The sequence below is a fragment of the Vigna angularis genome, chromosome 9, assembly GCF_016808095.1.
Source record: "Vigna angularis cultivar LongXiaoDou No.4 chromosome 9, ASM1680809v1, whole genome shotgun sequence".
Taxonomy (NCBI): domain Eukaryota; kingdom Viridiplantae; phylum Streptophyta; class Magnoliopsida; order Fabales; family Fabaceae; genus Vigna; species Vigna angularis.
In genome coordinates, this window is record NC_068978.1 from 3,325,653 (window position 1) to 3,353,133 (window position 27,481).

General features: G+C 30.0%; 4 protein-coding genes across 4 annotated transcripts; 3 read left to right on the forward strand and 1 right to left on the reverse strand.

Moving 5' to 3' along the window:
• The first annotated feature begins 365 nt into the window (after positions 1–365).
• LOC128194057 (auxin-binding protein ABP19a-like) lies at positions 366–1,241 on the forward strand. The gene has a single exon (XM_052868654.1). The coding sequence runs from the start codon at positions 407–409 to the stop codon at positions 1,031–1,033; it is 627 nt and encodes a 208-aa protein (XP_052724614.1). The 5' UTR covers positions 366–406; the 3' UTR covers positions 1,034–1,241.
• A 6,697-nt stretch (positions 1,242–7,938) lies between these two features.
• Positions 7,939–8,730, forward strand: LOC108323594 (auxin-binding protein ABP19a-like). The gene has a single exon (XM_017556072.2). The coding sequence runs from the start codon at positions 7,966–7,968 to the stop codon at positions 8,590–8,592; it is 627 nt and encodes a 208-aa protein (XP_017411561.2). The 5' UTR covers positions 7,939–7,965; the 3' UTR covers positions 8,593–8,730.
• Positions 8,731–14,023: 5,293 nt separating this feature from the next.
• Positions 14,024–14,881, reverse strand: LOC108318813 (germin-like protein subfamily 3 member 1). The gene has a single exon (XM_017556059.2). The coding sequence runs from the start codon at positions 14,856–14,858 to the stop codon at positions 14,217–14,219; it is 642 nt and encodes a 213-aa protein (XP_017411548.2). The 5' UTR covers positions 14,859–14,881; the 3' UTR covers positions 14,024–14,216.
• Positions 14,882–21,183: 6,302 nt separating this feature from the next.
• LOC128194036 (germin-like protein subfamily 3 member 1) lies at positions 21,184–22,041 on the forward strand. Its single transcript, XM_052868603.1, has one exon. It carries the CDS (start codon positions 21,207–21,209, stop codon positions 21,846–21,848), a length of 642 nt encoding a protein of 213 aa, XP_052724563.1. The 5' UTR covers positions 21,184–21,206; the 3' UTR covers positions 21,849–22,041.
• Positions 22,042–27,481: the final 5,440 nt, after the last annotated feature.

Sequence of the window (27,481 nt, forward strand, 5' to 3'; positions counted from 1 at the left end):
CAATTTATATATTTTTATTAAATTCATAAAAAAGTTATATAAAAGTTTCTATCTACGGTTTCATTCTAATATATCCTCACTAATTTTAATATGACAACCAGTTATCTTTGCTTGTGGCCGTTCATGTTTCACGTCATTCTCTCATATATAAAATGTAATTATGCAGCTCATAACTTCATGCTCAAGTTTGATCAAAAGATTGAGTGATGATACACATGGATTTTATTTAGAATCAATTAATTAAAAAAAATATAAATGTGATTATTTTATTATGTGTTTTAACAGTATAAGGGTTTTCGTGGAGGATTTAAGAGCCACGTACTTGAAAACGTGTAAGAATAGCTTTATAAATAGCTATCCAACTTTACATTTCCTTCACACCAAATTCATTCATCAAAGTTGAAAGATGAAGAAGATAACTCAGATTCTTTTCCTCTTCAGTCTTCTCTCATTCACTACCTATGCTGCTGTGAATGATTTCTGTGTAGCAGACCTAAAGGGTCCAGATACTCCTTCAGGCTATCAGTGCAAACCACCTAACACAGTGACCGCGGATGACTTTGTGTTCTCTGGCTTGGTTGCGGGAAATACCACAAACACTTTCAATGCTGCATTAACCTCTGCATTTGTCACTGATTTTCCAGGTTTGAATGGTCTTGGTGTTTCCGCAGCACGGTTAGACATAGCAAAAGGTGGATCAATCCCAATGCACACACACCCTGGAGCTACTGAACTTTTGATAATGGTGGAAGGTCAAATCACTGCTGGTTTTATGACACCATTTCATCTTTATATGAAGACACTGAAACCAGGAGATGTAATGGTTTTCCCACAAGGACAACTGCATTTTCAAGTGAACTCTGGAAAGGGAAAAGCCACTGCATTTCTGGCTTTCAGTAGCGCAAACCCTGGAGCACAACTACTTGACCTTTTGTTGTTTGGTAACAGCTTACCTTCTGAAGTGATTGCACAGACTACCTTCCTTGATGTAGAACAAGTGAAGAAACTTAAGGCTCGTTTTGGTGGCAAATGAATTGATCATTCCTAAAGTTTGATGCTAATCATGGTCCATGATAATGTTGTCTATGTCTTTGTCTTTTCATCGTCATGTACGTAAACTTGATTCAAGTTACTTATTTATGTTATGTCAACGTTAATGGGTGTTACTTGCAGTTTCTAAAATAATGATATTGTATTAAGATGTGTTTTTGCAGTATGAGTACATTTGTATTTTTATCTCACCTTCAAAATGATCGATCTTTTAACTTTTTTTTTTGTTAGTTTCAAAACTATACAAATTTTATAAAATTTAAGTTTTATTAAGTATTTATTCACATGTTTTTATTTGATACTCTCTCTTTTGTAAAGTATCGCGCATATAAAAAAAAGTTGTTTTTATTTAACTGTAATTTTTAAAATTTAAGAAAATGTTAATTGTTTTTTTTATTATTTACATCAGTATCCTTTATCTAATTTTTAGTGCGTGTATATAATTTTTAATAAATAACTTTTTTTAGAGTTAAACAAATTATCATATTTCTTGATTTCTCAAAACACTTTAAAGAATTAAGGACTTAAATGACTATTTTCAAAAACATTACTCTTGATATATATAATAATAAATGAGGTCAAAGTATAATATTAGAAGATAAAGTCGGAAGATCTTATGATTTTAACACCTTCTATCAAATAACAAATTTATTTTAACAATATAATATATTAATTAATAATATAAGATATGAGAAGATAAAGTCAGAAGATCTTATGATTTTAATACCTTCTATCAAATAAATACTTGACAAAATTATTTTAACAATATAATGTATTAATAATATAATTTAATTTAAAATATAAAATAATTAAAATATTAAGGTATCAAAGCTTTTCATTTAAAATGGATAGAATAATGATACTTTAACATACCAAAAATCATACATTCAAATGATATAGGGTGGGTTTCACATCAACGAATATCCAGTAAGGGTAATGTTGGAAGAAAATAAGCAAGGTTTTCTATTCATCTTTCTACAATGACGAAGTTTTCTTCTATTTTCTTTTCTCCTTCATTCTCACTTCGAAACCCCTCCCCTTTATCCCTTTCTTTCCTCCATTGAGCCGAAACTCATATTCTTCTTTTCACAATCAGAAGACTTTCTTTTATTTTCGTTTATTTTAGAATATATGTTTGGATTAATTCAAATGGTGTGTGAATGACAGTTAGAAATTAACATGGCTTTTGTGGTTTTGAATAAAAAAGAAGTTATCACCAGTGCAGAAAATAATAACGGTTATTTTTTTTATACGCAGTGATTGACGAACCAAAATATATATAAGCGAGGCAAAAAGAAGTAGACTTTCGTCTCGGTTTAAATGCAACCGAAACAGTAGAGAGTATTTAATATAATTTTTTGCCTGTGAGGTTTATTGCCTCGGTTCCTTTAAATTGAGGGAGTATGGGGTATTGTTTTCGTCAGACTTTATTTTTTATTTCTCTTTAACAAATTTGAATAACAAAGCTTTCATTTCCCTGCAATATTTGTCATCTTTTGCAGAACTTCAGCTACAGAGTCATGAATCTGTAGATATTCTAGCTGGGATACCTACAAAATAATACAAGTAATTACATAAAATCAATTGCAGTCAAGAAACAAGAACAAAAAGAATGTACAAAACAATGAACATCAAAATGAAAGCAAGCTCAAAACTTTAGGAACCCCATCGCCCATGGAATGTAACCTGACCTTAAGATCCTCATAATCGCTCGACACTGCACCATCGCAGCGAAGCTTCTCCGCGAAGAACTGCTCTTCTTGGCCAGAACACTCTTTCAGACCTCCATCAACACCCTCGGGTCGTCCATCCCAACCATTGTGAACTGGATGTCACCTCCCTCGAGCAAGGCGGGCTATCAAAGAAGATTAGAGAGTCAATCTTGCACCTTATGGCGCTTGAACTCTGAGAATTTATGCTCCTCCGACACCATGTCGAAGAACGTTTGTGTGTGCAAGTGAGTCTAACGTTGAGTTTGAATGGTGCGAGTTGAGGATGGTGGTGGTGAGAATGTGGAAGGGGAGAATGAAAGGTCTGAATTTTGACTACCGAAGAAATTATTACCTCGGTTAAGTAGAAAACTGAGACAATAAGACTCTACTGCCTCAGTTCTAAAGACAACCGATGCGTAAACCTTTCAGAAAAAAATTCAAAATTAATAAAATTATAAATGGCAAAATTTAAACATATTTCTAACTATAGACATCGATTCGCGGTTAAACTAAGACATAAATGTCTTATGACATTAGTTCAAATGGAACCGAGGCAACAAAGGTTGACAAAACGAATTTGGAATGTTCAGATATAGAGGTTTTCATCCTCAATACTTGGAATGTAATTCAGCTCAAGTTTTATTTCAGTTGACTTCTTTTGTCAAGTTTGATTTCAGTTGAATTCTTTTGTCAAGCTTTATTTTAGTTGAATTCTTTTGTAATTACATATCTTCTATGACTAAAGCAAGACAGTTTCAATCAATTATGTGTTGTACTGCCATCTCATGTAACGTCTAGGAAACGTTCTAAGTAAACTCTTAACGTTAACTGAGAGTTGCGAAACGTTCTTCGTGAACTCTCAACCTCTCATTTAACGTCTAGGGAACGTTCTAAGTGAACTCCTAGCGTCAACCGAGTGATGAGGAACGTTCTCCGTGAACTCTCAACCTTTCAAAACGTTTTAAGTGAACTCTTAGTTTTAACCGAATGATTGAGGAGCGTTCTCCATGAACTCTCAATCTCTCATATAAGTTTAGGAATGTTCTAAGTGAATGCTTAGCGTTAACTGATGGGCGAAAGAACGATCCCCATGAATTCTCATCACATTTGGCAAATATACTTGAGTGAACTTTCGTTCACTCAATACGCATAGGTAATCGTTATGTTTACTCAACTCGTGTCAAGTTATAGGCAAATAACTTTGGCATAGGCATATTCTAAGTGTAAGAGTCTACATATTTATAGCAAATGGTGCAAGTGTTCTAAGTTGGGTCATGATATCCCAGTTCATCCATCTGGCAAATTGCTTATAAGTAACGTCTAGATTAAGGTACACATCACACAAGTGTGGTGAAATAAAGGATTGGGGGGGCATCCAAACTTAGCAGCACTTACGTATTTCAGGCTTCCATTTAGTGGAACCCAAACAAAAATAAGGACATCACCATATCATGTTCAACAATCAAGAGAGATTAACATACATCTATGGTATGCAAGGTAAACTAAACACAAAAGATAAGGGAAAAGAGACTTGTCTATTATGTTCACTACAGTATCTGCATCCTCTTCAGCTGGTAGGTTTAACTCCTCTTCATCATTACCTCCCTCTTCAACGTTGCATCGCCTCTTTCTTCAGCTTCCTCGTTATTTTTCTCCTCGGCCACTTCACCTCCGGGTTTGCCGTTTTGCATAGTGACGAGAAAAATAGTTAAGAGTTTGAGAAATTATTAAATTTAAAAGATAATGAAAATAAGCGATGAGATTTTTAACAAGTCTACGTCTTATCATAAACGAATAAGAAACATTTTAATTGTTTTATCAATAAAGAGTGAGATTTAAGTTATTACATCAATATAATAAAGAGTCTAAACTCTATTTTAATTGGTAATGATAATTATTGTTGAAATCAAAATTGATTCAGATCCTGGTAGATTTAGTCAATTTTTTCCTGGTATTTTTTATATTAATACTGTTCCTTACGTCGTTTCTAAGCCACGTAACCACGTTATTGGGGTTTCGGATCTACCACACATTATACCTCAACCTTAAATATTACTAAATTATGTAATTACCCGTTTCTTTAATTTAGTACGTCCCATATAAAATGTTCTCTAATTTAGATATAACTTTTTTTCATATGTATTAACCACTATCAAATGTTTTGGTTTGACTTTAATGTATTATTACGCTTTTTTTTTATCAATGTGAAAATATGTTTAATAAAAATGTCCTCACTAATTTTAATGACAACCAGTTATTTGCTTGTGGCTGTTCATGTTTCACGTCATTCTCTCATATATAAAATGTGATTAAGCATCTCATAATTTCATGCTCAAGTTTAATCAAAAGATTGAGTGATTATACACATGTGATTGATCTTAGTGAACATTTTACTAGGAGTGAAACCAACCACATCGGTATCAATACATTGTGACTACCAATCCATAATAACTATAACTAAAAACAAGAATTACAATGGAAAGAATAGACATACAATTGAGACACAATTTGGTGAAACAGGTGCTAAAGAATAGAATTATTTTCATTGATTATATGAAATCAGAACGAAATCTAGTAGATACTCTGACCAAAACCCTAGAAAGACAAATGATATTAAAAACATTGAGAGAAATAAAACTTAAGCCACTTACAAACAAACAAGAGATGATAACCCAATCTTTGTGATTGGGGATCCCATAAATAAGGTTCATATGGGTAAAAACATGTCACTTGTTAGTTATGATAGCACTAAATTGATTTTAATAAATTATGTTCATTCTTATAGTGTGTGAAAGTGCTAGAGACTACATAATTGAGAGGCTAAACTTTGTCATTAATTTTCTATGTGGTGAAAGAATTTTAGTTTAAATAAATTTTTTAATGATTTTCATATCTCTTATGAGTGGTGTATGATTTGAAGCATACACTTGATCAAATCACCTATAAGAGTATTGAGTGAGGCCGCTTGCATGAGATCTTGGCATGATCTCTAGAAAACTCATGAAAACCAGACACACACACTAGTACAAAACACCGTATAACGTTGTTGTTTTTTGGCCTTTCACTTCGAATTCGAGATCGACGTCATATCGGGAGACGTTAAATTGACGTCGAACATATTTGTCAATATTCGACGTTAATCAATTTTTTTTTATTTTTTTAATTAAGTAGAAAAATAACAAATTTCAGTTTTTGATATTTTATAAAGCACGAACTATGAATGTGTAGTGTAGAATCAACAACAAACAATAATAACAAATAACAAATAAGTTCAATCAAAACAACACCACCAACAACAAACAAGTTCAACCAAACAAAAACAACAAACAAGTTCAACAAATAAGTTCTTCAAAATGAAAACGAAAAATAATCTTCAAAAATGGATATTCATCGAAATAAAGTATTGACAGCAGTGAGAGACAAAACAGAATGCGCCTATAAAAGACAAGAACACGAAAATATTTGGTTAAAACAAATGAAAATCATATCTAAAGTAGTTAATTAACATGCATTTGTAACAAATGAAAGAAAGATTACATGTGATGGTCGTCAAGCTTTGTTCCAGAAAAGTTTGAGCAGAGAATAGGGTATCGCGCGCTAAGATAAAGTGAATGAATGTTCAATCTCCTGCTCAAATTTTTATTGAATTCACCAGCATTTTAACATCTAACGTTGGGGCATTCGACGTTTTATATCCTTTTGATGTCTAATTCTAGCGAATTCGATGTCATACGTAAATACATTTTCACTTTTGCGCCAAACATTTTCGCAAAATTTACCCAATATAACAAATTGAGGTCGAATTACAATTATAAACGACGTTTAATAATTGCATTTATTTACAAAAATGTCACCGGTCATTTTTAAAGTTGGTTATTCAGTGATTGGATGTTGAACACGTGACGTTATACGCTGTTTTTGCACTAGTGGCACATGACCTAGTAACACAACACAACCATAACAACAAAGATTGTAGGGTTATATTGTGATTGATAAACATCTAACACACATAAGATGTTTTTGGTTCATATAACTTGTTATACCAACTACATTGTGAGTTAAGTATCTCAATCTAAGACTTGTTTGAGTCAAAGACTTTTTTTTAACTCTCTTTTGCAATATGTGAAGATTGCTATATCAGCTTATGCATTATATATTATGAGACCCAAGATAAAAGTTTTCTATTTTTCTTTTAATGTTTTAAACTGTTTGATTCAAAGACTTTTTTTTTTAACTTTTTTTTGCCATATGCAAGGATTGTGATAATATATTAATATTATATTCAAAATGTTAATTGTGAACGTTGGTTTTGAAACGTTGTTTTCTTCTCTTTTTCTTTTGGTTTTTTCTATCCATATATTTTTAATATATGAAAATTAGTTAGATTAGGCATTTATAATTGTAATAATAAGTTATTGACGAAAAAAATTGATCAGTAATAATAATTTTAATTTATTAACAATTATTTTTATTGTATTTAGTATTAACGGAAATTTCTGTCCATAAATTAAAATATCAAATTTATTAAAAGAATCTGTTAATAAATTTGATTTTATTAACAAATTTGTTATTCTGAGTAATATTTAGTAAATAATTAAAAAAATTATTGTAATGGAAAGTAAATACTAAAATTTATTATCCTTCAAAAGATTAGATACGATTAGCTTACGAAGTGTGCATTAACTAATAATGAAACCATCCTATATTGAAAACTATAGTACTTAATATAATTTATTACAAACAAAAAATAATTAAAAATTATTTAAACGTCTTAAAGAGAATAGTGAACAAAAGTGCAGTGTACAATTTATATATTTTTATTAAATTCATAAACATGTTAAATAAAAGTTTCTATCTAGGGTTTCATTCTAATATCCTCACTAATTTTAATATGACAACCAGTTATCTTTCCTTGTGGCTGTTCATGTTTCACGTCATTCTCTCATATATAAAATGTAATTATGCAGCTCATAACTTCATGCTCAAGTTTGATCAAAAGATTGAGTGATGATACACATGTGATTATTTAGAATGAATTAATTAAAAAATATAAATGTGATTATTTTATTATGTATTTTAACAGTATAAGGGTTTTCCTGGAGGATTTGAGAGCCACGTACCTTCAACGTGTAAAAATAGATTTATAAATAGCTATCCAATTTCACATTACCTTCACACCAAATTCATTCATCAAAGTTGAAAGATGAAGAAGATAACTCAGATTCTTTTCCTCTTCGGTCTTCTCTCATCCACTACCTATGCTGCTGTCAATGATTTTTGTGTAGCAGACCTAAAGGGTCCAGATGGTCCTTCAGGCTATCAGTGCAAACCACCTAACACAGTGACGGTAGATGACTTTGTGTTCTCTGGTTTGGTAGCGGGAAACACCACAAACATTTTCAATGCTGCATTAAGCTCTGCATTTGTCACTGATTTTCCAGGTGTGAATGGTCTTGGTGTTTCCGCAGCACGGTTAGACATAGCAAAAGGTGGATCAATCCCAATGCACACACACCCTGGAGCTACTGAACTTTTGATAATGGTGGAAGGTCAAATCACTGCTGGTTTTATGACACCATTTCATCTTTATATGAAGACACTGAAACCAGGAGATGTAATGGTTTTCCCACAAGGACAACTGCATTTTCAAGTGAACTCTGGAAAGGGAAAAGCCACTGCATTTCTGGCTTTCAGTAGCGCAAACCCTGGAGCACAACTACTTGACCTTTTGTTGTTTGGTAACAGCTTACCTTCTGACGTGATTGCACAAACTACCTTCCTTGATGTAGAACAAGTGAAGAAACTTAAGGCTCGTTTTGGTGGCAAATGAATTGATTATTCCTAAAGTTTGTTCCTAATCATGGTCCATGATAATGTTGTCTATGTCTTTGTCTTTTCCATCATGTACGTAAACTTGATTTAAGTTACTTATGTTATGTCAACGTTAATTGGTGTTACTTGCAGTTTTCGAAAATAATGATATTGTATTAAGATGTGTTTTGGCAGTATGAGTACATTTGTATTTTTATCTCACTTGCAAAATGATCGATCTTTTAACTTTTTTTTTTGTTTGTTTCAAAACTATACATATTTTATAAAATTTAACTATTTTTCCATACATGTTTGTATTTGATAATCTCTCTTTTATAAAATAACACCTTCTATCAAATAACGAATTTATTTTAACAATGTAATGTATTAATCAATAATATAAGATATTAGAAGATAAAGTCAGAAGATCTTATGATTTTAACGCCTTCTACAAATAAATACTGGCAAATTTATTTTAACAAAATATAATGTATTAATAATAAAATTTAATTTAAAATATAAAATAATTAAAACATTAACATAATTAATATTATTAAGGTACCAAAGCTTTTCGTGTGAATTATGCATAAGGAAATGCATGCCATTTCTTTTAGCAGTAAATTATGTTCCTTTGACGATGCTTTCTTAGAAAGTCAGGGGACTAAATAGCTATCGTACAAATACTAACTAATTTTATTTACACTACAAAAATTCAAAATTTTATCAGCGGTTTTAACTCCTAGTGTAGTTCTCGTGGTTGAAAAAATCGTTCGGAAAAGCTCCATGGACAAATATATTTCGGCGGTTTTGTATATAAACGCAGCTGTTTATGGGAGTTTGCAAAAACCACCTCTATTTACATAAGTTTCTTATAAAAATCACTGATATTTTCTAGAATTCTTCAAAAGCGGGAATTACTGAGTTACGTAGAGTTTCTAAAACCGCTGAAGATAATTTTCTTCTAATTCAAATGATTTGAATATTATAAAATATGTTTAATAATAAGTCAGATAAAATATATTTAATAATAAGTCAGAAGAAATAATTTGAAACCAAAATCAAATACTATTATAATAATAAGTTCAATCCTGAAAATTAACAAAAAAAAAATGTTCTGAATCAGATTTATTTTCATTCTCTTATATACAAGTTTAAGTAACAGTAATAAAATTATACATGTATAAACAAAAACAGTAACGAGGAGACTACTTCCTCTATAATTATGTGATATAAACAGAGATATCTGTCAATAAAAATAAGAAAATAAGAAAATAAGAAAACAATAATTAATTAGAAAGGATCATATATATATATATATATATATATATATATATATATATAAGTTAAAGAATTTGAAATTCTAAAATAAGTTTTGCTACAGAAATAAAAAAGGACATTTTGTGATCTGATATGAAATTATAGTGTACTTTCGTAACTTAGTATATAATTTTCTTAAAAGAAATATCTAATACATTATTTCTAAAAACAATCAATCATATATTTATTTAGGCCACAAATAAATAAAACTAATGACATCTATATTAAACATGGCAAAGTTTGACAAGGAGATCATCATTGCCTCTAAAATTAATCAATTCACAAATCAAACAACGAAAACATTTTATATTACTTTCCAGCCGTTAACAAAATGGTTATCAGATTTTATACACCATTTCAAACATATGATATACCGTTTAAATTCTACCTAGGATACTCATTTTGTTCATATTCCTACGGAATGCAAGCAATAGATCTCCAAAACAATAATATAACTATAAATTTTACATCAACAAATTTGGAAAGTAAATATCACCATTCATAACCACTTTCATATTTAGTCAACTTTGGTATCCTAAAGCCACCTTGTACCTTCACTGATTTCAGTCAAGATGGACAGACTCACTTAAGGGGACAGAGCTTTCTTAGCTCCCAATCTCTATAACAATCTTAAAGCCCCAGATCATTTTTCATTAAATATAAATATTCTAATTATAATCATTTAAAACCTTAGATAAACCAGTGATGAAATAAAATAATAGCTTGAAACATTTGAACCTTAGAAGTAACAGTAGTATTTTACTCTGTAAACTATTTCTAGTGCTAGTTTTTTTATGTTTAAGCCTCGTGACAGCTGTATTGTTATAATATGTTAATCTGTTATAGTTTATTAAACTCCTAGAGTTAGACACATATATACAGCTTGTCTCTCACCTATTGTAAGTTGGCTAATTCATTGTACTTGAGAATACAAAAACTCTTCTCTTATTTCTCTTCGAACATAAAATAAATGCCCAAAAAACCAATGCTATTTTGTTTAACTAATACATTCGGAAAGATTTTCCACTTTAACATCTCAACTACGTTTGCAAAGGCATTACACAACATAGACAATAAAAAAAAAAGAAAAGTATTATAGGGGAGGCAAATAAAATTGAAAACATTTATTTTCTCGTACCCAATCTACAGTCGCCTGCAATGTGACATGATCACCCCATTCACCACTCCTAGTACATCCACAGAGGAAGCTATCAGTAAACACATAATCTAATGAAGCCACATCAACAAAAATAACATAGCATGATGAGAAATAAGAACATACTTTCTCATCTTCTTTAAATAATCACTATAAGGCATGGGAAAAGGCTGAGCAAGTCTGTCTTTCCAAGAACAGCTGCTATGTAAACTGGGGTTTCTCCCAAATTGTTTCTCATCTCTATCAATTGCAGATACTACTTCGACCCAACTGAATGTTTTTCCTTCACCTTGCATCAGAGGAAGTGGCTCTGTGCCATCTACTGTTAATAAATTAAATATTAACATCACAAACAGATAATAATGTAGGCGCATCATATCAATACAACAACCAAAAAAATTAATTAAAAAATGACACATATATACTATGTGTTTTTTTCTTATAAGGCCTTTTAGCAGCAGTAGTTCCAGTTCCAATGGAATTTCAATCACCATCAATAAGCTCTGCTTCATAATTATTATTAGAGATGACATCTTCCAATATTAATGCTTAGCTATTAATATCAATAGTAAATCACAATATATCAATAGGAAATATTAATGCTTAGCTAGAAAATAGAATAAAAGAAGCATAAATAAATTAAAGAAAACAATAACATAAATAATGGATTAGATACCAGCTTCCGGTTACGCTTTCCTTTTTCCATGGCATTAAACTCCTCAACTTTATGCTCTTATACTTGTCTCTTAACAACTCCTTCCAGCAATGTTTTTGCCATACTTCCATCAATTACAATGAAGTTTTTAGATCCATATTAGTTTTAACCTCTGTCACCCGGTTAACTAAGCAACATGTGTTAGCAATGAGTAATCTCCCTAGTTCAATGATGAGATTAAGACCACGGGAAATAACAAGATCTCGTACCTACTCAAAACCATGAAACAAAAAATTGATATTAGCAGGTATAGCATGTGCACATTTAATAAAGCGTAGTCCAATTTACTTATTCTACTATAAAGGGGTAATATAACAACAGGTCAAAGACTGATATGAATTGGCAGTGCTGAAGCATATGCTCCTTATGATATATAACACTTACAAACATATGTGTGAAAACTTAAGTATCCAACTAATGAAATCAATAGTATTACCTTTAGTCCCACAGAGAAATCTGATTGATCTTTGCCGTCATTATTCGTAGATATCAGAGGTAGAACTGTTGATAAAACAATAGTCAAATCCTGCAACCAACAATTGTATTTAATTTCACAAGTGATAAAAGTGCAGCATGATACAACACAACATTGGAATGTGTCCATGATTCAGAGAGAAATGAGATAGTGTTGCACTTGCATACATACATCATTGAAAAGGTGATTCGTAAAGCATCAAGAAGATAAAATAAGAATTGTGCAAGATGTTTTAGATTAAATGTGATTTTTCACTGGAGCAATTTTACAAACACCTTACGACTTAAAATATCATTACAATTTCACCAAAATACCCCAAAATGTCAAAATCTATTTGGGTCTCATAATGCACCCAACTCAACACCCAACAAAATCACAGCATTTCACTAAACACGCACCAATAATTTATTTTAAAAAAAATAGAAAAAAACTTCACTGCTATTACTCATAATTCTTTAAATAAAAGAAAAAGTTAAAATATAGTTGCGGTTGAAACCTCGAAATTTTCCAGAGGTTTTTCCGGCCGCAGAAAAAAAACATCTCCTATAATATATAATTTTTGTAGTGTTATGACTGTTTCTACTAATAGACAAATTTACATGAGCTTAGCTGAATGTTTTTTTTTTCAATTGTGTTTATTTTTTATTTATGAAACTAAATTTCAATTCCACATATTTTTAAATGTTAGGACTATAATGTTTTAAGTATCAAATTTAGCTAATACAAATATAAATTTTATAGGGAAAAATAATAGTTATTTTGGTTTCATAATTAAAATTTTTAAGTTTAACAAAATATTAAAATGGATTTCAAATTCTATAAGTTTATTTACAACTCTTGGGTTAAAAAAAAGAAGGAAACACGTATCAAAAGACAAAACAGCTACGAATATGTATTATTTAACCAAAACTTATACATTATTATACTTATCAAAAATTAACTACAACCATCTTTATCATTCATAAATAACTTAAAACATTATTGTCCTAACATTTAAAAATAACATATTTAAAAATATGTGGAATTAAAATTAAGTTCTATAAATAAAAAAACATGATTGAAAAAAAAAAACTATGCTAAAAATGATCACGTAAATTTTTCTATTATAGAAACAGTCATAAGTAAAATTAGTTGGTATTTGTACAATAGCTATTTAGTCTTTCTAAGAAAGCATCGTGCAAAGGAACATAACTTACTGCTAAAAGAAATGGCATGCATTTCCTTATTCATAATTCATACGAAAAGCTTTGGTACCTTAACAATATTAATTATGTTAATACTTTAAGTATTTTATATTTTAAATTAAATTAAATTATTAATTAGTTATATTGTTAAAATAAATCTGTCAAGTATTTATTTGATAGAAGGTGTTAAAATCATATATAAGATCTTCTAACTTTATCTTCTCATATCATACTTTGACCTCATTTATAATTATAAGAGTAATTTTTTTGAAAATAGTAATTAATTCCTTAATTCTTTAAAGTGTTTTGAGAAATCAAAAAATATGATAATTCGTTTAACTCTAAATAAGTTATTTAATAAAAATTATATACACGCACTAAAGATTAGAAAAAGGACACTGATAATAAAAAAATAATTGTTATTTTCTTAAATTTTAAAACTCAGTTAAATAAAAAAAAAATCCTTTTTTATATGCGCGATACTTTATAAAAGAGAGAGTATCAAATAAAAAACAGATGTGAAAAATTACTTAAATTTTATAAAATCCGTAGTTGTGAAACAAACAAAAAAAGTCAAAAGATTGATCATTTTGCAAAGTGAGAAAACAAACAAATGTACTCATACTGCCAAAACACATCTTAATACAATATCATTATTTTAGAAAACTGCAAGTAACACACATTAATGTTGACATAACATAAGTAAGTAACTTGATCAAGTACATGATCCAAACCTCCGAATGAAAAAGACAAGGACATAGACAACATTATCATGGACCATGATTAGCAACAAACTTTAGGAATCAGCAATTCCTATGCCACCAAAACGAGCCTTAAGCTTGTTCACTTGTTCTACATCAAGGAAGGTAGTTTGTGCAATCACGTCAGAAGGTAAGCTGGTACCAAACAACAAAAGGTCAAGAAGTTGTGCTCCAGGGTTTGCACTACTGAAAGCCAGATAAGCAGTGGCTTTATCGTTTCCAGAATTCACTTGAAAATGCAGTTGTCCTTGTGGGAAAACCATAACATCTCCTGGTTTCAATGTCTTCGAATAAAGATGAAATGGTGTCATAAAACCAGCAGTGATTTGACCTTCCGCCAGTATCAAAAGTTCAGTAGCTCCAGGGTGTGTGTGCATTGGGATTGATCCACCTTTTGCTATGTCTAACCGTGCTGCGGAAACACCAAGACCATTCAAACCTGGAAAATCAGTGACAAATGCAGAGGTTAATGCAGCATTGAAAGTGTTTGTGGTGTTTCCCGCAACCAAGCCAGAGAACACAAAGTCATCCGCCGTCACTGTGTTAGGTGGTTTGCACTGATAGCCTGAAGGAGTATCTGGACCCTTTAGGTCTGCTACACAGAAATCATTCACAGCAGCATAGGTAGTGAATGAGAGAAGACTGAAGAGGAAAAGAATCTGAGTTATCTTCTTCATCTTTCAACTTTGATGAATGAATTTGATGTGAAGGTAATGTGATGTTGGATAGCTATTTATAAAGTTATTCTTACACGTTTTCAAGGTACGTGGCCCTTAAATCCTCCACGAAAACACTTATACTCTTAAAACAGATAATAAAATAATAACATTTATATTTTTTAATTAATTCATTCTAAAAATAAATGCATGTGTATGAGCTGCATAATTACATTTTGTACACTGTACATTTTGTTCACTATTCTCTCGAAAACCTTTAAATTATTTTTAATTTTTTTTTTGTAATAAATTATATTAAGTACCTGTAGTTTTGAATAGAGGATGGTTTTCATTACTAGTTAATGCACACTTCATAAGCTATTTATCTTTTGAAGGATAATAAATTTTAGTATTTACTTTCCATTACAATAATTTTGTTAATTATTTGATTGAATATTATTCACAGAAACTGTTAATAAACTTAAATTTATTGAAAGATTATTTAAATAAATTTTATATTTTAATTTATAAACAGAAACTTCCGTCAATATGAATACAGAAAAAAGTGTTATTTATAGAGTACAATTATTATTATTTTGTTAATAATTAATTATCACAACTATGAATAATAATCTAATGGTTTTTTTTTTTATATTTAGGGTATATGGATGAAGAAAAAAGAAATTCCTAAGAAGAAAGGAGGAGGAGATATTGTTAGTAGTGGTAAAGATGATGACTTGGTGGTGACAATTATAGAAAAGTTAGAAGAAGGTGAAAGACGTGGAAAATGAAAGAGAATGACAAAAATAATAAGAGATGATATCCAAAAAATAAAAACAACTTAAAAGTGACAGTGATGACACTACGACCCAATGACAATCAAAAGGAAAGAGATGAAAAAACAAAACAAAACATAAAAGTAAGAGAAGGTAAGAAAAATATAAAATCATATATTTTATCAACGAATTTTACTCAAAAATATTTATCAATAAACATTTAACAATGGATTTTTTATTATCGATACTTGAACACGGTACATCCATTGATAAAATTTATTAACGATAACTTTACTACGAATTTTTACTTATCGGAAATTTGTTGATAAACATGATTTTATGATAAATTTTTGTTATTATGCTCATAATTATTATGTTAGTAATTGTCTTATAATGTTAGTAATTAAATAAAATTAAATATTTCTAATTAATGATGAATTTTATAAATGGATATACCGACGATAGTCAATGGTGCACCGGCGGTGGTCAATGGTCACCGGTAGCGGAGATGGAAGCAAAGGTGCAATGCGAATGGATAAACGTGGTTGAGGAAGCGGTGAAAGCAGTTGGCGGTGGTGATAGTCCAGAGAGGTCGAGATGACGGTGGTAAACGACGGTAGATGGAAGCAAAGGAGAAACTCTGACGAGAGAAGGGAGAGTGTTAGCAGGGAAGATGATGAACATCGCAAGAGTGGTTTTGTTTCGCGTTTCTGAAATTTAAACCGGCTATTACCTCGGTTATAACTACAGCTGAAGCGTAAACCCTTTAAAAAATATTGAAAATAAAATTATTAATTCCTATATGCATCGTTTTCCTGCAAAACCGAGGTATAAACACCATATTGTTTTGATTAAAAGACAACAGAAGAAGTTGAGCCTACGACAAATTAAACTTAGAACGTCCTAAATAAGGGATTGTGAGCTTTTGATAGTACATACTTTGATACAAAAATATCATCACGATTTGATACGCTTCAGTTTCTACAAAACCAAAGCGTGTATAATGCGTTAAAAACCATTTTTTTTACTAGTGTTAGGATACTGGTTTTTGTTATCTTTTAGTGTATTTTATTTAAGCCATTGATGATTTTAGGAAAATATTTTCGGTGGAATATTTGGTGGAGTATTGTTCCTTCTTTTCCAAACGTGCAGCTTTAGTCATTTTGTTGTGAGAAGTTTTGTTTGATAAGTGCACATGTTGTTTATCTAGGCTAGAAAAGATGTCATTTGATTCCATCTAATGATTCACTTGAATGGTTTCTGCCATGTGTTATATGAGTCTTGGCATGTAGGTGTTGGTTTGTATAAAATATAATTAAGTTGGTAGCATGGGTTTTCCCTTCATTGTCCAGAGTATGGACCAAAGATGGCCTTCCTCTTTTCTGTCATAGTTTTAATAATTGAACAAAACATCATACATATTTCACGTGAAAATGGAAAATAATTGTATCTGCATAGTTTACATTTGGTTGAGAAAATTATTTTTAGGCATGAGAATGGTAGATAGAAAGTAAGGAGAGGAAATATAGTAAAGTTGTTTGCTAATGTTTTAACTTGATCGAGGGGTGCATACCATAATGCGTGTAATTATATCTTCATTTATTTTAAACAAAGCTATATTAAGAAATACATGACTTAGCCTTTTTTAAGTATAATTCATTTCAATTATACTATATGCACATTAGATGGCCGGATATTAGTGCTTGTATAAAATAGAGTTGAGTTGGTATCTAATATATACATCAATATAACCAAGTAAATTAAATGTTGACCAACAAGAAAAGACGATCATAATAAGTTGGTTTATATAACTAACCTTGTTTTAAGGACTATATTTATTATTCTTTTGCATTTTGTATCAGGATGTCTTACAATAGGAGTTATCATTCGGCAAAAAACAACAGTTTAATATATATTCTTAACTAATTAAGAAGCTCGTCCTTTTTATGGTTGATGTCAAGATAATAAATAAGGATTTGTATGTATATATAAATCTTTATTTTAGCATTTAAATACATAAAATTTTAAAATATTAAATTAGTTTTTACGTTTTTTAAATGATATATAAGGATTATTTGTATACAAATTTTAGTTTTAACTAAATAAAGTATAATTTTAAAAATTCTAAGTTTTCTAAAATATCCAAGTTAACATGTTTTTTTTCACATTCATGGACCTGAACCTGATGTCAGTCCACCTACCCTTCCCTATGCATTAAATTGAATAATAAGGTGGTGATATTTAAAGCTTAATTAGAAATAATTAATTTTTATTAATTACTAACAAAAAATTTCTAACATAATGATTATCGTAGTATAGTATCAAAAGTTATAAAAAAATCGTGTTAATCAATAAATTACTGATAAATAAAAATTGGTCAATAAAGTGATTGTTCATAAACTTTATCTATGGATGTATTGTCAAGAAGGGTTGATAGTCATAAATCCATCGTTAAATTTTTTATGATAAATATTTGTGAGTAAAATTTGTGATAAAATACACAATTGAGTCTTTTTTTTATTATTTTTTTGTTTTTACATCTTTTTCTCTTTTGATTGTCATTGAGTCGTAACGCTATTATCATCATTTCCAAGTTATTTTCATCTTTTAGAATCTCGTTCTCTTACTATTTTTGTCATTCTGTTTTCTTTTCCTCTTCTTTCAGCTCCTTTTAACTTCGACAACATCTACCATCATTATTACCAAACTATCATCTTTATCTCTATGAACACCATCTCTTCCTTCTTTTCCTCCTCTTCCTTCTTTCTTTCTCTTATGTTAATAAAATTTAATTAAACTATTATCAATAATTTTTATTGGTATTAAAAATTATATTTAATGAGTGAAAAAAAATCAATAAATTATAATTTTTTTAAAAGAAAAGTGATTGGTTATTATCATTATTGTCTAATCAATATTATCTTTATTTTTTTATCTCTTTTTGATTTCTCATCTATTAATTCTTTTTTTTCTTAACATAATAGAGTTTCTCTTTTAAGAGTTTTGACAAGTTCTTTTTATTGAATCTCTTGGTAGAAATCTTTTTGTCCTCATTTATTATGTTTTTCTTTTCAATTTGTATTTATGTTGTTTATTCTATTTGTTGAGTATGTGTTAATTACGAATATGAATGTGTCGAATTTGTTTTTTTTTTTTGTTACTTTTTTATTTATGAGTCTTTAGAGTTTTTTTTATATATTTTGATTAAGAATTAAAATTTGTTTGGTTTTGTAAACTTAAATTAATTTTAAAATTTAGTTCTTAACTAGAATAATGAGTTAGATTTTAGCTTAAAAAAAATTAAAATTTATTGTTTATTGGATTTGTTGTATTATCTACTATTATATCACTTATTAATATTTCACACTCACTCAAAATATATATGCAGAATTTGAATATTATAACTAAAAATAAAACAATTTTATAATAAAAGAAAAATAAGATTTTATAAACTGATTTTATAAAATTAAATTAAGTTTAAAATTTATTTATTATATAGGAGTAAAGCTTAGTTTTGGATCAAACTGGATATATTTTCTGTATGGTGTTGTATGTGAGGGTCTTCATAGATGGTCATATGCAAGATGAGCTGTTGGATCAGGTTTTGGTGTAAGGGTGTTGCTCCATCCACAACCCCAGGTGTTTCTACATTTTCTCACTATTTTCTTTGATTCCAAAAATACTCTATACATTCCTACTATTTTTTTTATTCCAAAAATACCCTACACCTCTCCACTATCCTCAACAATCTTTCTCTTTCTCTTTCTGCATTAATGGAACATTCATATGACTTAGATTTAAACTTGTGATATATTGCAAAATATCAAATTAAGAGGAAACTTCAATATTAGTGCTTCTACCAATTTCATTTTATAAACTTAAAAGTTAGATGGAAATACAAAATAATAAACATAATAGTATTAATAGTAAATAATATATTATTATTATTATTATATACTAACTTTATAATGACGAAAGAACTAATAAATTCTAAATCTTTAACAAATAACTTTTCTTTTATATTTTAAGTATTTAATAATATTTTTATATTATTTATCTAATAAATTAAATACTTTATTCAAGTTATTTGAGTCAAACATGTAGGTAAGTTAAAACATAATATAATATTAAAAATTATAGATATTAAATGTAAACATTTTTCTAGAAATTTAGAACAAAACTTTATCATTTATTAAGTAATTTGAAGAAAAAAAAATATTGAATAGTGAAAATAAGATTGAATCAAACTTATTTAAGAAAAAGTGTAAATAAAATTTTGCAATATATCACAAGTTTAAATATGAGCCATGTAAATGCTCCATTAATGCGGAGAGAGAAAAAGAAAGATGATTGAATATAGTGAAGAAGTATAAGGTATTTTTGGAATAAAAGAAAACAATGAAGATGTGCAAAAGCACTTAGGGTAGTAGAGAGAGCAACATCCTTAGTGTAACAGGAAGGCTTTCCCATCTATCTATTAAATCCAGCCCAACATAATTGACACTCATGGGCATATATGAATTTGTCTAGGTCCAAAAAATAAGTATATGTAATTATTACTTTTAATAAAAATCAATTTTTATATTTATTTTTAAATTTGTATAACTTCATCTACTCCGTCAGTCCACACGTGAGATTTTCTAGATAGTAAAAGAAAAATTGGAAGGAAATTGAAAAACTTACAGAAAAGTTAGATGTGATGATGTGATGAGAACGTGGTTTGAAGAGTTCTCGGTATATTTGTATTTTGACTAACCTTGCTTTCACTGTACTTAACATGGATTAACAATGTTTAATATTTTGTAATGAAGAAAAAAATATAAATGATTGTCTACCATGACACATACATTTAGAGGATATGAACATAAAGTCTCTCAAGACTTTTCAAATATTGTTTGACAATTTTATTCTCTTATGTTATTCTTTTTTCTTCATCCATATATCCTTAATATAAAAAAAAAACGATTAGACTATCATTCATAGTTGTAACAATTAATTATTAACAAATAAAATATATCAATAATAATAATTGTAATTTACCATTAATATTTTTTATTGCTTTTATATTGATGGAAGTTTCTGTTTATAAATTAAAATATAAAATTTATTTAAATAATCTTTCAATAAATTTAAGTTTATTAACAGTTTCTGTGAATAATATTCAATCAAATAATTAACAAAATTATTGTAATGGAAAGTAAATACTAAAATTTATTATCCTTCAAAAGATAAATAGCTTATGAAGTGTGCATTAACTAGTAATGAAAACCATCCTCTATTCAAAACTACAGGTACTTAATATAATTTATTACAAAAAAAAAATTAAAAATAATTTAAAGGTTTTCGAGAGAATAGTGAACAAAATGTACAGTGTACAAAATGTAATTATGCAGCTCATACACATGCATTTATTTTTAGAATGAATTAATTAAAAAATATAAATGTTATTATTTTATTATCTGTTTTAAGAGTATAAGTGTTTTCGTGGAGGATTTAAGGGCCACGTACCTTGAAAACGTGTAAGAATAACTTTATAAATAGCTATCCAACATCACATTACCTTCACATCAAATTCATTCATCAAAGTTGAAAGATGAAGAAGATAACTCAGATTCTTTTCCTCTTCAGTCTTCTCTCATTCACTACCTATGCTGCTGTGAATGATTTCTGTGTAGCAGACCTAAAGGGTCCAGATACTCCTTCAGGCTATCAGTGCAAACCACCTAACACAGTGACGGCGGATGACTTTGTGTTCTCTGGCTTGGTTGCGGGAAACACCACAAACACTTTCAATGCTGCATTAACCTCTGCATTTGTCACTGATTTTCCAGGTTTGAATGGTCTTGGTGTTTCCGCAGCACGGTTAGACATAGCAAAAGGTGGATCAATCCCAATGCACACACACCCTGGAGCTACTGAACTTTTGATACTGGCGGAAGGTCAAATCACTGCTGGTTTTATGACACCATTTCATCTTTATTCGAAGACATTGAAACCAGGAGATGTTATGGTTTTCCCACAAGGACAACTGCATTTTCAAGTGAATTCTGGAAACGATAAAGCCACTGCTTATCTGGCTTTCAGTAGTGCAAACCCTGGAGCACAACTTCTTGACCTTTTGTTGTTTGGTACCAGCTTACCTTCTGACGTGATTGCACAAACTACCTTCCTTGATGTAGAACAAGTGAACAAGCTTAAGGCTCGTTTTGGTGGCATAGGAATTGCTGATTCCTAAAGTTTGTTGCTAATCATGGTCCATGATAATGTTGTCTATGTCCTTGTCTTTTTCATTCGGAGGTTTGGATCATGTACTTGATCAAGTTACTTACTTATGTTATGTCAACATTAATGTGTGTTACTTGCAGTTTTCTAAAATAATGATATTGTATTAAGATGTGTTTTGGCAGTATGAGTACATTTGTTTGTTTTCTCACTTTGCAAAATGATCAATCTTTTGACTTTTTTTGTTTGTTTCACAACTACGGATTTTATAAAATTTAAGTAATTTTTCACATCTGTTTTTTATTTGATACTCTCTCTTTTATAAAGTATCGCGCATATAAAAAAGGATTTTTTTTTTATTTAACTGAGTTTTAAAATTTAAGAAAATAACAATTATTTTTTTATTATCAGTGTCCTTTTTCTAATCTTTAGTGCGTGTATATAATTTTTATTAAATAACTTGTATAGTATGATATTTATCCCGAGCGGTTAGTACCCAAGACCGATCGCTCTATCTACTGTAGAAACGTCTCAACGTTCGTCAATTCTACCAAACGTTTGTTAACTCAACCAAAGTTAAAAGCGCTCTTCAAATCACGTCAAGTAAGTCCGCACACGTTAAAAGTCAAAACACACTCAATCAGTCGGATCGGACCAAACCAAGTTCAGCCGACGCTCAATTAAGTTAAACGATGTTGGGCCAATTAGTCCAACATTTAAGTAATTTGACCAATAGTCCAGCAGAAGAAAAAATAGTGAAAAAAATCTGACTTTAATATCGTGGATTACCAGGGCAACTAACCAGATTTTAAGAATAACATCGATTACGGAGAACTAATCGGATGTTAAGGTTGTATAGTATAATATCTACCCTGAGCAGTTAGCACCCAAGACCGATCGCTCTATCTACTGTAGAAACGCTCGAACGCTTGTCAACTCTACCAAACGTTCGTTAATTCAACCAAAGTTAAAAGCGTTCTTCAAACCACGTCAAGTAAGTCAGTGCACGTTAAAAGTCAAACCACACTCAATCAGTTGGACCAAACCAGGTTCAGCAGACGCTCAATTAAGTTAAACAATGTTGGGCCAATTAGCCCAACATTTAAGTAATTCGACCAATAGTTCAGCAGAAGAAAAAATAGTCAAAAATATCTGACTTTAATATCGCGGATTACCAGGGCAACTAACCGGATTTTAAGGTAATCAGTTTGTTTTACATTTTTAGGTTAAATACAATAGAGGCTAAGGAAAAAAGTTATGTTTTGCTCTAAGACTAGAAAGACCTTCTTGTGAGAAAAAGATCATTTGTTTTGATAACTGAGGTTCCATAACTGACATCTGACTTTAGCATCGGAGTATCTTCGAAGGTACCCCCATTTCCATTGAGGCGAACGCATTACATCAGTGAAAGGAGTGTAAACAATTTCCAGGAGGATAAACAGGCAATATCAATGGAGGAAGAGCGAGCATCCCTGACGTTCAGTAGTGGTAAAGCATCATCAACAAGGTTCGTGTCTTAGTTCCAAATAATCATACAAAAACATAACTTTTTTTTAGAGTTAAACAAATTATCATATTTCTTGATTTCTCGAAACACTTTAAAATATTAAGGAATTAAATGACTATTTTCAAACATAGTACTCTTAAATATAATAATAAATAAGGTCAAAGTATGATATTAGAAAATAAAGGCAGAAGATCTTACGATTTTAACACCTTCTATCGAATAAATACTTGACAAATTTATTGATCAAAGCTACTTTTAATAACTAGAAATTTTTACCAACTTTTTCATACGTAAAATTATCTTGTAATTAATATTCGAGAAAATTCTCTAGTTAATATTGATAAAAGGAATTTCATGTAAACGATAATAGATATTAATCGTAAAAATTATAGCCGAACGGTTATGGTCGAACGGCCTTACAGAAAGAGTTACAAATTTAAGCTATACAGATAAGCAAGTCTGACCGAACGGTTTACAAAAGCCAATACCGTACGGTCATACAAAAGAAAAGGAGAAGGTGATCGAACGATCACCTTACCATCAAACTATACTACTGACCGAACGTTCTACTGTTCGGTCTTAACTTCTACCTCAACTAGGTTTTCTTCCTTTAGCGCCTCTTCCAGCAGCTCGTCTCCTTCTGCTCACATCCACATAGATGATCATTGCAATGACAAAGACGAACGTACAAAACAGACAAAACAGGAAACATAGGAAAAGCTTATGTAATTTAATTCATGTATAAACATACATTTCACACAATCAAACACACAAGATAAATTTCATCATACGTTTCATGCAAAACCTAATACTAGATTGACTGTCCGGACTGTATGAAATCTGTGTAGCTACGACGTTCGTGCACCCGGGTGATGTAGTAACTGGGATACTCTCAACAACTGCCACCCGAGATTAGTCCTATCTGTCCAAATTAACCATAAGGACTAAGACCTCCTGCCGTTCCCACACATGACCTACCATCCTCTACGTGAGGACGAGTACTCACGGAACATCAAGATGAACCGCTAACTTAGCATGCCCACATTCATACTTTACCAATTTCAATATTCATTCATGAGTCATTCCTCCCTGGAACGCTCGTCCATAATCCACACATTTCATCCATATCATTTCTCTTCATCTTTCATTAATAATCATCTCACTTAAACATTTCACACATAGATCTGTAAGGATACCAAAATACCGAACGTTCAACCCTAACTCAGAACGAGATCAAACACTTGGAGCGAGACCGAGAGATCCCCAGTTCCAGAATGGATTTAGACCAAGAGGGTTACTATCGGATTGAGAAAGAAACCGAGTACAATCATATATCACAAGAAACGAATGGAACGAACGTTAAATTACAAAGTGAGCCAATTAGATGAACTGACTCTTGAGAGCTCCAACCGAAAACCAAAAAGACCATGCCAAGTACTAAGACTCTAGGCCGGAACCAATGGATACAGCCACTTCAATACATCAAAGAATAATAGTTAGAAGAATTCACATGAAGAACCCGAACGCATGTGAATACTTAGCTTGTTTGAGTTTAGCATCAAGAAAATCGAATGTCAGTCAATAACCGAGCACGGTAGAGAGAAAACTCTATTGAATTTGGACGAATGTTATTTTCATCAAGATAGATTATAGGAAAGAGAATGAGCACTTGATGTAAGACCGAGCACTACTCAATAAGAGCGATTGGTGTAAGACCGAGCACTACTAAATTTATATTAGAAATCTTGATAAATATAATAAGATACTTATTGGAGTAGTGTTTAATAATAAACGAAAATATACAAATACATATATACATACTTAAGTTTATAACTGAATACTAAGAACCAACTATGCTTGGCCGAACGCTCATGCACAGTATTTCGAAACTAAGATGCTCGTCCTTAACTAAGATTCTTCCCAAATGAAAGAATCCAATTCTAACCAAGTTTACTAGAAAAACCGAACGGTCAATGACCGTTCAGTGACGAACGTACACTTTTATAGGGGAAATTTCATACCAGAATCATTTATATTCAAACTTATTTCTCAACATATATTTTCATAATTTCATACATTCATATCATAGTCAATTTTCATACTTCATACAATCCAAACATATCAACCATCATATATCATATTAAATCAGTCAATTCAACGAACGTTCATGCAATAGAAATAACGCACAAAATAAATTAATAAGCTTCCCTTACCTCTGAGCATGAACGAACGTTCCTATAGACAAAATACGATTCGCCTGACTACAATTCCTTCTACCCTCAACGCTCAACAATTCTTCAAACTAAACCAACAACAGACCAAAATGGTTCAGAACAAGACTATAAACTCATGCAACCAGAACTTGGTTTGCATGTGTCAGAGAACGAACGACTAAAGGAGAAAAAGAACTTACCAGTTCAGAACTCGAAACTGATCGGTTCAAACTGAAGCTCTTGACGTCGGAAGTGCTTCTACGGTGCCTGAACGGGGATTGGAGAAGAGAAAGGGTAAGATTTCGTAGAGAGAAGGGAAAGCTTTTAGTGAGAAAGAGGAGAAATGAGATTTTCAGAGTTTGGGGAAGAAGTGTGCATGCAGAGAGTATGACATGAATTTTCTGAAAAATCAAGTTTTGCTTCTCACGTCAAAACGAGCGTTCGCTCATTTGCCGACACCTGTCTTCCACTATCTAATTTCCATATCCTCATCGCTTGACACCTGACGTCCGTTCAGAGGGTTTTTTGGTGAGTTTTAAATGAGGTATGACACATTTGATATTTAAAAAACAATACATTCACTAAATATATATAACAATGCATATTAGAATTTTAAGATAAAAAATAAAATAAATATAACGAAATATTACTATTTTAAATTGTAATATGACTTTTTTTTATTATCATTCTATTCACTGACAAAAAAAAAATGTATCTATATGATATTTTTTGTTTTTTACATTCAATTTATGTATATGATATTTTTTGTTTTTTACATTCAATTTATGTCCGACATAATTATGAAAGATGTAAATTTATATATGATATTAATGTTTATAAAAAATAGGGAAATTTAGTTCAGATTATTTTATAACAAAAATAAATTTACATATTATATTGAAACACAAAATGTAAACTTTTGACCAAAATTTATGTATGATATTTTTTTTTTGTCAAAATTAATGTTTGTTTATGCTATAATAAACATAAATTTACTTTTGTTTGTATTATAATAGAGATAAATTTTATTTTTTTAAAAGAAAATTGAATTAATTTATGATATTGTCATAATATAATTTTCTATATTTTGTGAATTTTAATCGATATAAAAATTCATTATAAAAAAGTATTTTTTTTTTCACTAGTTTAAGATAAAAAGTTTTGGATTCACATTGGAAACATCTAAAGTATTATACTTTAAACCAAAACTATGGACGACAAACTTTTACGACGTCTATGTTTATTTCCTTTTTAAGAAAAATCGAAAGAAAGATGAATTAAATTGAGAGCAATGAGATGGTTGGGAGGTTGTGTGTGTCAGATGAAGATGCAATAATGGTGGAAGAAGGGACTAATATTTCTGTTCAAGACTTAACAGATAAAGTACTCTTTATTCAACATTATTCTTTAGTATCAACAAAAACTTGTTTTTCTTACATACAAATATTAAAACACAAACAACGTAACTAAAATTTAAAACTCCCTTTAAGCGTGCAAACTAAACTTAAGGAACATTCAAATCATTCTATATATTTCATAGAAAAAGACAACACGCAATATCCTCTCTTCTTTCTCCAATATGTATCTTACGTAAATTTTAAGTTAATGATAAATTTAAATATTTTGATTAATTTTTTGTGAAACTTTTATTGTATATTTAGTATTAAAAAAATTATATTTTTTAATTTAGTTTTTGTCGTTTAATTTTTCTATCAATCAACTGAGACGATTATTTTTCTATTTTTTAAGATGCAGAAATAATAAACAAGATAACAACGGTGTTAAGAACAAAAATTAAATGACAGAATCTCAATTCAAAAATATTATATTATTTAATACTTAATAAACAATAAAATTTTAATAAAAACTCATTTATCTAGATTTATTAGAAACTACAATTATTCATCCTACTTAATTTTTAAAATG